The sequence below is a fragment of the Lepidochelys kempii genome, chromosome 1, assembly GCF_965140265.1.
Source record: "Lepidochelys kempii isolate rLepKem1 chromosome 1, rLepKem1.hap2, whole genome shotgun sequence".
NCBI lineage: Eukaryota > Metazoa > Chordata > Testudines > Cheloniidae > Lepidochelys > Lepidochelys kempii.
In genome coordinates, this window is record NC_133256.1 from 210,827,595 (window position 1) to 210,840,786 (window position 13,192).

General features: G+C 45.8%; 2 protein-coding genes across 5 annotated transcripts in view; one reads left to right on the forward strand and one right to left on the reverse strand.

The window, feature by feature from the left end:
• The window catches only part of ZYX (zyxin), a 33,786-nt gene extending 23,912 nt beyond the window's left edge, over positions 1 to 9,874 (forward strand). Inside the window, exon 10 of one of the 2 annotated variants that reach the window (XM_073312575.1) lies at positions 9,300 to 9,874. In XM_073312575.1, coding sequence (XP_073168676.1) covers positions 9,300 to 9,368 — 69 coding nt within the window. In that variant the 3' untranslated portion in view covers positions 9,369 to 9,874. The other variant, XM_073312565.1, reaches the window with a different exon arrangement.
• Positions 9,875 to 11,538: 1,664 nt separating this feature from the next.
• Positions 11,539 to 13,192, reverse strand: part of EPHA1 (EPH receptor A1) — a 64,484-nt gene continuing 62,830 nt past the window's right edge. For all 3 annotated transcript variants that reach the window (XM_073312508.1, XM_073312525.1, XM_073312517.1), the window contains one exon: positions 11,539 to 12,601. In XM_073312508.1, coding sequence (XP_073168609.1) covers positions 12,523 to 12,601 — 79 coding nt within the window. In that variant the 3' untranslated portion in view covers positions 11,539 to 12,522. The remainder of the gene's footprint in view (positions 12,602 to 13,192) is intronic.

The following is a 13,192-nucleotide window of genomic DNA, read 5'->3' on the forward strand; positions in this document are numbered from 1 at the left end:
CCATGAGTATGATGATTAAATTTTTGAGGCTTCAAAGTCAAACTATTAATTCAATTTTCTATTTTAGAGACAGGCAACAGTTGCCTCTCTCCAAAGATCACTTGCAAACTGAGACGTGACTGACCACTGAAACATCCCACTAGCAGCTTAGTGGTCACATGAATGCTTGATGCTTCTAGCAAGCAAGTGGTTGCGTATCTCATTCATAGGCCTTTCTAGCCTGAATAAGGATCAGGTGGCAATAATACTTGTTGCTTTACACACAAGTTCTTACATTCATTCCATCACTTCACAACCAACTACTGCTAGTGACACCTCGGGGAGTTAGATGTATAAATGCTCTCTATTTGACTGTCACTGTTGTCAGAAAACCCAGTAGCTCTTAGAGCTTGTCTACACTACCAAGTTTTGTTGACAAAACTTATGTTGATGCCCAAAAGTCAACAAAACAAAAAATTGCCAGTGTTCACACTTGCTCCCTCTGTCGACAGATCACGTCCACACTGGGGACACCATCAACAGGGTGAGCAAAGCACCATGTGTTTGTATCCTACAGTGCAGTGTTGTGGGAAGGAAGAACTGATCGCTGTGCATCTTGGGATTCTCTGAGTTCTCCTACGGCCCCCTTAGCTACCGAGAGCAGCATCACGAGTAGCTCTGAACTCTCTGTTATTGAGGAATGGCAAAGCAGCACGGCAGTCTGCCTGCTGCTGTGTTCCTAGTGCCAGGCAGAACAGGAGCATGCCAATGATTTGCTCTTTGTTCCCCAAAGGGAGCAGCACACACATACTTCCAGGAGCTTTGAAAGGGGCAGGGCGCATGCCTGCAGGGCAGCAGAGATCAAAACACTGAGCAGAGCAATCAGGGCAGTCATTGTGGGACACTGGCAGAAGCCAGTTTTGTTGACAAAACAATCAGCAGTGTCTACACTGGCTTTGTCAACAATAAAGGGAGGGGAGAAGACAAAAAGTCTCATAGGGATGGAAGTTTTTAGTCGCCAAAACTGGGCCTGGGTGTTTTTCGTGATGAAAGTCCCATTGTAGTGTGTACCACTCTTGCTGTTTTGTCACCAAAAGGCAATTTTTGGTGACAAAACTTGCCCGTGTAGACACGCCCTTATTTTGCCTGCATGTATGTGTAATCTTTTCTGCCTGATACTTATTTACAGCTGAATTAATGCTTCTAGAGCAGTGATAGGTGCTCTTGATTTTTGGTGCTGAAGGCTTCTATATACGTAGATAGGTTAAGGCGATGCTGAGCTTTCAATTGCATTGAAGTTGGAAAAGCATGTCCCATTGTGCATATGACCTCTCAACTCAGACAGCAAGCAATAGGACTAACATTATGGGATTATAACAGAAGGTACTTGTAAAATGCATATGTAATGCATACACACCCCACCTGGTTTGTGTGCTGAGCACTGTAGGGTGTGTATGCATTTTACAAGTACCTTCTGTTATAATCCTATAATGTTAGTCCTATTGCTTGCTGTCTGAGTTGAGAGATCATATGCACAATGGGACATACTTTTCCAACTTCAATGCAATTGAAAGCTCAGCATTGCCTTAACCTATCTACGTATATAGAATGTAACCTATTGCTTGTAATAAACTCATTGTTCCTGGTGGCAGGAAACAAGGGTGAGAGAGTTAAAAGCAACACTGCCAACTTGAAACTCATGTTTCCCTCTGAATGCTTCATTTCTATTCTAAATAACCCGCAAGATCAGTAGAATAGATGCACTCCATGCATCTAATGAAGTGGGTTCTAGCCCACGAAAGCTTATGCCCAGATAAATTTGTTAGTCTCTAAGGTGCCACAAGGACTCCTTGTTGTTTTTGCTGATACAGACTAACATGGCTATCACTCTGAAACCTAGAATAGAAGTGAAAGAGATTAGAGAACTATTCTCCTTGTTTGTTTACAATGTGTATTTGATAACATTGTCTAGCCATTTTTCCTGTTTTGTTGAAAGTTGGTTGCCCTTCCTGTATGATCCACTAGCATGATATCACTCAAATATTGCTCTGGGGAAGCTTCAGCCTATTCCCCAGGTTCTGCACAAGGGTATTTTACTTGTAACAGGTACAGCAAAGGGGTAGCTGGTAAATATATTGGGGAGGGTGTGTGTGTGTGTAAGGGACAGGAGAGGTAGATTCCAAGTTGCTCTTGAACTGACCTAAAAGTTCCTTCCACACCTAAGCTGGGTACCAGAAAACCATCACTGCCTGAATGTTTTGAAATTTGTCACCTTAAATTTAACTTTCAGGTTTACAGGGTCTTGCTGGGATAGATATACTGGCAAAGCAATTGTCATGTAGACAAGACCTTAGTTCCAGTGGCTGAGGTCTTAAAGGACAAAGAATCTGCATCTGTGTGTATGTGGCTATTGCTTGTCACATATACATCCCATGATCATAAAATTTGCCATAGAACCATAGGGTTAGAAGGGACCGCAAGGGTAATCTAATCTAGTCCCCTGCCAAGATGCAGGATTTATTGTGTCTAGACCATCCAAGACAGATGGCTCTCCAGCCTCCTTTTGAAAACCTCCAGTGAAGAAGCTTTCACAACCTCCCTAAGCAGTCTGTTCCATTGTCCTACTGGTCTTAAAGTTAAGAAGTTTTTCCTGAGATTTAATCTAAATCTGCTATGCTATCGTTTGACCCCATTGCCTCTTGTCCTGACTCTGTGGCAAAAGAGAACAACTTTTTCCATCTTTTTTTTATGGCAGCCTTTCAAGTATTTGAAGACGGCTGTCCTGTCTCCCCACCCCCACCTTAATCTCCTCTTTTACAAACTAAACATACCCAGGTTTCAGAGTAACAGCCGTGTTAGTCTGTATTCACAAAAAGAAAAGGAGTACTTGTGGCACCTTAGAGACTAACCAATTTATTTGAGCAAGAGCTTTCGTGAGCTACAGCTCACTTCATCGGATGCATACTGTGGAAAGTGTAGAAGATCTTTTTATACACACAAAGCATGAAAAAATACCTCCCCCCACCCCACTCTCCTGCTGATAATAGCTTATCTAAAGTGACCACTCTCCTTACAATGTGTATGATAATCAAGGTGGGCCATTTCCAGCACAAATCCAGGGTTTAACAAGAACATCTGGGGGGGGGGGTAGGAAAAAACAAGGGGAAATAGGTTTGAATAGAGACTGGGAGTGGCTAAGTTAATTGTATCAAATTTGCAAATGAATTCCAATTCAACAGTTTCTTGCTGGAGTCTGGATTTGAAGTTTTTTTGTTGTAATATCACAACTTTCTTGTCTGTAATCGCGTGACCAGAGAGATTGAAGTGTTCTCCGACTGGTTGATGAATGTTATAATTCTTGACATCTGATTTGTGTCCATTTATTCTTTTACGTAGAGACTGTCCAGTTTGACCAATGTACATGGCAGAGGGGCATTGCTGGCACATGATGGCATATATCACATTGGTGGATGTGTAGGTGAACGAGCCTCTGATAGTGTGGCCGATGTTATTAGGCCCTGTGATGGTGTCCCCTGAATAGATATGTGGGCACAGTTGGCAACGGGCTTTGTTGCAAGGATAGGTTCCTGGGTTAGTGGTTCTGTTGTGTGATATGTGGTTGCTGGTGAGTATTTGCTTCAGGTTGGGGGGCTGTCTGTAGGCAAGGACATCCATAGCGGCCAGGATGGTGTTATCAGGAAGATCACCGATGGATTGTAGTTTCCTCAGGAAGTCAGTGGTGTCTCGAAGGTAGCTGGGAGTGCTGGTAGCGTAGGGCCTGAGGAGGGAGTCTACATAGCCAGACAATCCTGCTGTCAGGGTGCCAATGCCTGAGATGATGGGGCGCCCAGGATTTCCAGGTTTATGTATCTTGGGTAGTAGATAGAATATCCCAGGTCGGGGTTCCAGGGGTGTGTCTGTGCGGATTTGATCTTGTGCTTTTTCAGGGAGTTTCTCTATATCATATATCTATATCTACATACAGACATATACATACATATACATGATATATATATACACACATACATATATACATATAGATATATCTATATCTACATCATAATCAAAAAGGCTGACAAAGGAGGTGCTGTTGTCATCATGAATAGGTCAGAATATGAACAAGAGGCTGCTCGGCAGGTCTCCAACACCACTTTCTACAAGCCATTACCCTCTGATCCCACTGAGAGTTACCAAAAGAAACTACAGCATTTGCTCAAGAAACTCCCTGAAAAAGCACAAGATCAAATCCGCACAGACACACCCCTGGAACCCCGACCTGGGATATTCTATCTACTTCCCAAGATCCATAAACCTGGAAATCCTGGGCGCCCCATCATCTCAGGCATTGGCACCCTGACAGCAGGATTGTCTGGCTATGTAGACTCCCTCCTCAGGCCCTACGCTACCAGCACTCCCAGCTACCTTCGAGACACCACTGACTTCCTGAGGAAACTACAATCCATCGGTGATCTTCCTGATAACACCATCCTGGCCACTATGGATGTAGAAGCCCTCTACACCAACATTCCACACAAAGATGGACTACAAGCCGTCAAGAACACTATCCCCGATAATGTCACGGCTAACCTGGTGGCTGAACTTTGTGACTTTGTCCTTAACTATTTTACATTTGGGGACAATGTATACCTTCAGATCAGCGGCACTGCTATGGGTACCCGCATGGCCCCACAGTATGCCAACATTTTTATGGCTGACTTAGAACAATGCTTCCTCAGCTCTCGTCCCCTAATGCCCCTACTCTACTTGCGCTATATTGATCATAGGCAGTGATCATAGGCATCTTCATCATCTGGACTCATGGAAAAGAAGCCCTTGAGGAATTCCACCATGATTTCAACAATTTCCATCCCACCATCAACCTCAGCCTGGTCCAGTCCACACAAGAGATCCACTTCCTGGACACTACAGTGCTAATAAACGATGGTCACATAAACACCACCCTATACCGGAAACCTACTGACTGCTATTCCTACCTACATGCCTCCAGCTTTCACCCTGACCATACCACACGATCCATCGTCTACAGCCAAGCTCTGCGATACAACCGCATTTGCTCCAACCCCTCAGACAGAGACAAACACCTACAAGATCTCTATCAAGCATTCTTACAACTACAATACCCACCTGCGGAAGTGAAGAAACAGATTGATAGAGCCAGAAGAGTTCCCAGAAGTCTCCTACTACAGGACAGGCCTAACAAAGAAAATAACAGAACGCCACTAGCCATCACCTTCAGCCCCCAACTAAAACCCCTCCAACGCATTATTAAGGATCTACAACCTATCCTGAAGGATGACCCAACACTCTCACAAACCTTGGGAGACAGGCCAGTCCTTGCCTACAGACAGCCCCCCAACCTGAAGCAAATACTCACCAACAACCACATACCACACAACAGAACCACTAACCCAGGAACCTATCCTTGCAACAAAGCCCGTTGCCAACAGTGCCCACATATCTATTCAGGGGACACCATCACAGGGCCTAATAACATCGGCCACACTATCAGAGGCTCGTTCACCTGCACATCCACCAATGTGATATATGCCATCATGTGCCAGCAATGCCCCTCTGCCATGTACATTGGTCAAACTGGACAGTCTCTATGTAAAAGAATAAATGGACACAAATCAGATGTCAAGAATTATAACATTCATAAACCAGTCGGAGAACACTTCAATCTCACTGGTCACGTGATTACAGACATGAAAGTTGTGATATTACAACAAAATAACTTCAAATCCAGACTCCAGCAAGAAACTGTTGAATTGGAATTCATTTGCAAATTTGATACAATTAACTTAGGTTACCTTGCATAATGACTTAGCCACTCCCAGTCTCTATTGAAGCCTATTTCCCCTTGTTTTTTTCCTACACGCCCCCCCCCCCCCCCCGACGTTCTTGTTAAACCCTGGATTTGTGCTGGAAATGGCCCACCTTGATTATCATACACATTGTAAGGAGAGTGATCACTTTAGATAAGCTATTAGCAGCAGGAGAGTGGGGTGGGAGGAGGTATTTTTTCATGCTTTGTGTGTATATAAAAAGATCTTCTACACTTTCCACAGTATGCATCCGATGAAGTGAGCTGTAGCTCATGAAAGTTTATGCTCAAATAAATTGGTTAGTCTCTAAGGTGCCACAAGTACTCCTTTTCTTTAAGCATACCCAGTTCCTTCAGCCTTTGCTCATATGGCTTGCATTCCTTCCCTTTAATCATCTTTGTTGCTTGCGTCTGGATCGTTTCCAGGTTCTCTGTTTCTATGTATTGGTGACCAAGATTGGACACACTACTCCAGCTGAGGCCTAACCAGTGCCAAGTAGAGTGGTACTATCATCTCCCGTGACTTGCATGCTATGCCTCTGTTAACGCAACCTAAAATTGCATGTGTTTGCGTTTTTTTTTTTAACAGCATCGCATTGCTGACTCATGTTGAGGTTGTGATCCACCACAACTCGCAGATCCTTCTCAGCAGTGCTGCAGCCAAGACAGTTTTTTTCCCCATTCTGTATTTGTGCCTTTGGTTTTTCTACTCCAAGTTTAGCACCTTACATTTGTCTTTGTTGAATTTTATTTTGTTGTCTATAGCCCAATCCTCCAATTTATCAAGATCCCTCTGAATTTTCGCTCCAAGGTATCAGCAAACCCCTGCCCTCTCGCAGCTTTGTCTCATCTATAGACTTGATCAGTATGCTCTCTATACCTACCTCCAGGTCATTAATAAAGATCCCTGTGGAACTCCACTTGAGACCTCCCTCCAATCTGACATCATTCCATTAATAGTTACTCTTTGCAGTTGTTTAACCATTTTTGTATCCACTTAATGGTAGTTCCACCAATCCTGCATTTCTCCAGTGTAGTTATCAGAATGTTATGTGGGACTGTCAAAAGCCTTGCTGAAGTCCAGGTATAATACGTCCATCATGTAGCAGTTGTGTGTGCAGTAGACAAAAGCCTTTCTGCAATACACCGGTGGGGGTGGGGTCAAAATTTGCAATAGGAAATCTAATTCTGGATTTCTTGTGTGCATTTAAACCAGCAATATGCCTTGTTGATTGTCTACTACATGCTTCCTGTAGTAGGAAGATGCTGAAGTGCTTGTGTTTGCATATAGAGACTTGCCCAGCGACCTAATAGCTGAATGTGGTTGTTGCTAGGGTGACCACACACAAGTGTGAAAAATCGGGATGGGCGTGGGGGGTAATAGGTGTCTATATAAGACAGCCCCAAATATCAGGACTGTTCCTATAAAATTGGGACATCTGGTCACCCTAGTGGTTGCATACCTGAAACTCTACACAACAGGACAAGAAGTGAAGCATAATATTCCATTCTGTTGAAATGGCATGGGAGAGTGATTGGGAGTATAGAAAATGTGGGCTGCTGGCCTGAAATATGCAATTTTGCAGATGGAAAACTGGATCTTTTCCGGAAAACCAGTCTCACTGATTGGCGTGGGGCAGCGAGCACTAAGTACAAGCTAGACAAGATGGATACTGCATCTAGTACCGCAGTGGTCACCAACCGGTTGATCACAATTGACTGGTCGATCCTAGAAGATGTCCCAATTGATTGCGATCTCTGGTAGTGGAGCTTGGCTGCCGCTAAGGCAGACTCCCTACCTTGGCCCCACACTGCTCCCGAAAGCAGCCAGCGCGGCTCAGCTTGGGGGGAAGGGGTCTCCCTTTGCATGCTGCTCCTGCCTGCAAGCATTGCCCCTGCAGCTTGCATTATCAGGGAGAGCTGTAGGGGCGGTGCTTGCAGAGAGGGCAGCATGCAGAACCACATGCCCCCCTTCGCAGGGGTATGTTGGCTCCTTCCTGGAGTGGTGTGGGGCCATGGTAGGCAGGGAGCCTACCTTAGCCTCCTTGCACCTGCCACCGACCGGGAGCTGCTGGAGGTAAGTGCTGCCTGGTGGGAGGCTGCACCCTATACCCCCCCTCCTGCACCCCAAACCCCAGCCCTGAGCCCCCTCCTGGAGCCAGCACCCTGTACCCCCTCCTACATCCCAATCCCCTGCCCCAGGCTCAGCCCAGAGTCCCCTCCCACACTGCGAATGTCTCAGCACCAGCCCGGTGAAAGTGAGGGTGGGGGAGAGCGAGCAGGGCAGGGCTTTGGGAAAGGGGCAAAAAAGTTGGTTGAAAAGTGATCTTGGGTGTAAAACAGAGACCCCTGTACTACTGACTGCGAGTGTCCTTCCACGGGGAGTTGCTGCTTGGTTGTGCCTCCTATTTTTATTCTGAGGGTATTTTCATGCTGCTGCTGTGCTTCTGCCTAGCTTGCCTGGCATTCTGGGGATGTGTCGTCATTCATGTCTGAGTAAAACACAAATACTCCAGTGACAGATAATGCATTTGTTTTTTCTTAGCACACTAATTCATTGCCAATTGTAGCCAACAGGGATACAAGTCCTAGAAGTGTCTTTGCTTGCTATCGAAGCAAGCGTGTTCAACAGGAAACTGATGAGTAGCCCCTCAAGTTGAATCAGCGGAAGGATCTTGTGCTGAGAGAACTTGGACTGGTGTGCCTTTTTGGAAAGGTGGTGTGGAACTGGAGCCTGCTGATTCCTCCTGTTCCCACCACATTGGAACATACTCCTAGCCAACTAAACCTGTGTGAAATGGGGGTGTCCAGACTGATGCAGGGGTATTTTGAGAACTGATTGGTCTTTTGAAGTTAAGGGTTTTTAAAAATCTATGCTTCGGCTTTGTTTGAGGTGTGTGGTTTGTTTTTTTTTTTTTGTCAGAGCACAAGCAGTTGAGGGTTTTCTGGGATCAGGGATCAGGAGAAGGTAACTTTGGCAATGTGTGATTTTGTTTTTAAACAAAATCAGCTGTAACACCTCCATAGTTTAGAGTAGGAATTCAAAAACTGGCCTGTCATGTGTTGAGAGAAGTTGTCTTTTGTTGTACCTGTGACTTCCAAGTATTTGCCACGTTATCTATGCCTCTAAACATCTCAGTGTTTGCCCAAGCTCAGTGCAGCTTACTCTACAGATGTTCCTTGATTTTGAAGAATGTTCCAAGTGCATAGGTTCTCAGTACCCCTTTGTTTAGGGGAAGATGCACCAGGCTTGAAGTCAGCGGAACAGGGCCTCACGTATAGCCTTTTCTACTGCCTGGTGTTAATGTTTCTGTATACTTCATAACCCTTGTGGCTAAACAAGGCTGCATGTCCCTACCCAAGGGGCAGACAAATATTCTTCATTCTTTACAGCTAGAGGCAACTGAGAAATTGCACAAGCTTATGATCACATTACATACTTTCTTTCTCTTTCCCTCCCTATTCCATTATAAAGGATCTATATTGGCTGAAGAAGGGTTGCTTGTGGGATGCCTACCACACTGGAAGATGTGTAGACAATTAGGGAGGACGTTGCATGAAAAAAGATGACTTTGTGTTTAAGCCCCTGGATTGGAAACTAGGCAGTTTTTCTGTGTCTGACATAGACTTCAAGCTGCTATTGGGCAAATCACTTAAACCAGAGTCTTTGCAAGATTGCTAATTGTATGCTTCTCATTTTCTGGAGGCCCACCATGAAACACTTATGACCTGACTTCTGCAATTGTGAGAATGCTCTCAACTAAAGTTGGAGACAGTGGGTGCTGAAGATGGTCGTTGTAACAAAGGGGACTTAAAATAGTGGTCATACACAACTTTGGCTTTAATGTCTCTGTGCCTGTGTTAGTTCTTCAGCTATCTTATCTCCATCTCCCAGGGATGTTGGGAAGTTGCATTCAGTTGTGTGGGAGGCTCTCTGACATTGTCAAAGAAGCCCAAGAGAAATGAATATTTGTTCCTGCAGTCAATAAAATAAATATTGGATAGCTGCCTCAGTGACCTGAGCACCGTTGTTCTTTTTTCCCAGCCCTGGCTGGGATGATTTAACTGGGAATTGGTCCTGCTTTGAGCAGGGGGTTGGACTAGATGACCTTCTGGGGTCCCTTCCAACCCTGATATTCTATGATTCTTGTGCACTGAATGAGGGAAGGGTCCTAGGGAAAGATAGTATGTGATCATGTATATGTTGTACCCCAATATATACTAGGGTTACAGCATAAGGTAGGATGATAGTAGGGAATGTGTTACTGAACGTGGGGATTGTGAATAAATGTGGCTATTGCTGTGCAAATAAATTATTTAGCCCTGTGTTTACTCTGCCACTTTTGGTGTTGAGTAGAAACCAGGCTGCATCAAGTTTCTGAATCTACAGCAAGTAGGTTATCTCATCAGCCTCCTATGTTCCAGTTTATTAAGACAAATGTTTAGTTTTAGGTCAATAAGGTCAAACTGCCCCACTTGAAATCCAGCTAGACTTAACACTGCTGCTTAAAAATTGATGAAAGCTTTAACCATGGCTGTTCCAGATGGAGGACTGCACCCTCTTATTGCCTATCATTCTGCATGGACTAGAAAGGCAAAAGTCTAGCTTGAGTTCCCAACATCTCTTCCTGTAGCATACAGCACTTGGGGAGGCACCCTACCCACCTATGAAGCCAGCCCCCTTATGGGGTGAGCACTGCTGAGCTGAGTCCCACAAGTCAAAATTAAGGAAATTCTACATCTCCTGCAAATCCTGTCTTTTGCTTTATTTTAAAGGATTCCAGCTCTCTTCATCTCTTTTGTTCTTCTCTCCATGGCCCATGTGCCACTAGCACCCAGTGACAGCCCTCTGCTCTTGGCAAGGACATGAGGAAATCAGATTTCCTGCAGCACTAGTAATGAGTGGGGGCCTTACATAAGCTAATCAACAGCATGTGGTATATGATCATGCAGTTCAGATAACTTTTTTTTTTGTGACCAGCTGCAGAACTAATCCGAGGGAGGGGGAAAGAATGTCTTCTAAATAGAGAGCCAGGAGTAATGGTGTCTGGAAAGGGGTCCAGGCCTGGGGCTCCTGTTCAGCAGCCTGCATTGTATTTCACTACTGTAATTAAAATGCTACCTTATGCTTCAGTGGCGGGGGTAGGAGTTTTCTTGGGAAAGATTTGACATTCTGGTGTCTGACTCCCTTGAACTGGGGGAGGTTGGGAAAGCAAGCCTTGTAAGTTGAAGAGAAATCTCCATTCTCTGATGCTGGCTGGCCATAGAGTAGGGTCTCTCCTGCAGTGTGGCTGCAGAGCTGACAAGAGTGTCATTTCTGCAGCAGCAGCTGGGAGTGCCTACACTGGCTTCACTTGAGTGCTTGCATGGCTGACAGCTGTGCCACTGCAGCAGGGCTGTGGTCTGTCAGATCTTACAATGCCAGGGCAGCCAGTTTGGGCTGGAGCTGGGAGATCCCCAGGGACAACATAAGTGATACAGTATTAATAGATACAGCAGTAAATCCTGCCCCACTGGGGTGAGGGACTCCTGGGGTTGAGTGCCTGTTGGGGAACAGGGGAAGGTATAAGCCAGCTCAGGTTTGAGCAGTGCGGCACGAGAGAGCCTATGCCTAGCACAGCTGGCCCTTACAGATCTCGCCCTGCCTCTGGACACTACTGAAGGAAAGCTCCCTATAGTGCCCACATACTAGTCAAGGAAAGCCACAGAGCCCCTGCCTCTGCCATTAGTTTATTTACAAAAAAGTTACAGCCCACAGTGCCTTCCCCTGAGCACCAAGACTTTAAAAATCCATATTTATTCCACACAGGAACAATTCCCCCCTTGCAGCAAAAGCAGCCCATCCCCACATTTGGAACAGGCTGCAGAGGAGAACAGGAGAAGGGGAAGTACAGGCTACACATGGTGGGGTGTGAATATCCCTGCTTCAGCATTAACCCTGGTTTTGTCTCATGGAAGAAACTACAGGAAGCACATGAGCAAGAGCAGGGTACCCCATTTCCTTCTTTTTCAGGCTCTCCCCTCCCTCACAGGGAGGATGGTGCAGTGTATAATAGGGGAAGGTGTATATAGTTATTTAGCATTATTGGCAGATAAACTCACTGCAATGAGAGCTAAGAACAATCCTTACCCTGATCTCTGCAGATGATTGTACCTGCTTCCACCATAACAATGAAATGGGGAAGGCAGATGCCCTGTTGCTGCAATAAGGAACATGCTCCAAAGGTGGTAGCAGGAAAAGCAGGGATGGGGCTTTCTTCTGTCCAAGCCCCCATATAGGTTCCCTAGAGATTTCAGTTCTTGTCTCTCAACAGATCTTAACAGGGTCGTCACTCCATGTGTCTTTGCATCCCTAAAGATTTCCTCCTCTGTATCACTCAGGCCCCAATCTGTGCTGCAGGGGCTATTTCAGTGCTGCACAGAATATTGTACAGAGAATGTCAAGTGCTGGAGCTGAGAACGCTGTCCTGGCTCTGGTGTATGTACAGCACCCTGCAGCCTCGGTGCAGACACACTCATGGATGGAGTAAAGGAGCAGGCAGAGCAGAGCAGGCAGGTTTTGCAAGAGAGTTCTTTTTGTCCTGTTAGTTGCTTTGATCACCTCAGTCTCTCGTCTTGGAAACAACTGCTATGGGAATGGCTCCAAGTGACACCCAGTAGGCTTGGGAACGTTGGCAGCTTGAGGGCCTGAGGCCCGGTCACTCCTTGAAGCCCTGGATGCTACAGAGAATCCTCTTCTGGTGGCCTGGAAGTGACACCCCCATCTTTTTCAAGTCCCTTAAAGAGATTGGGGGAGGGAGAAGAGAAAGATCGGTTGACTCAATGCTCTTGCTCCTTGTTGACAGGGGAATGGAGTGGCACAGGGCTACCATTCATTCTGTGGAAATGTGGAAATCAAACTCTAGGATCAGTTCCTAGGTCCAGGCACTTCTCCCTGCCTTTATCTTAGAGCCTACTGCCCCCCAGTGCCCTCCCCTGTAGTCAATGGATGTTGAGAGCCTACAGCAGGGCTGCATGTCACTACTGCCATCAGACTCAGCAACTTACTCTTCCTGCCGGCATGGGGATGTGGGACGTGAAGGGAGAAAGATGGACACCCATGACACTGGACCTAAATGTCACTGTTGTAACTATCACACATGATACACCAGTTGTCTTCCCCCCCGCAGAATAAACCAGCATCTTCCTACGTCCCACTCCTATGGCTCCTGCCCTTCCTCTAGGCAGATGCTTCCTTAAATTATGTACTTACCATACTCCCCTGGTGCTATGCCCCTCCCATTTCCTGATATCTCCTTACAAGCATGAGGGCTATGCCACCCACGCAGCCTGCTCTGACTCCTTCCTATTGAGCATCAACCACATGGG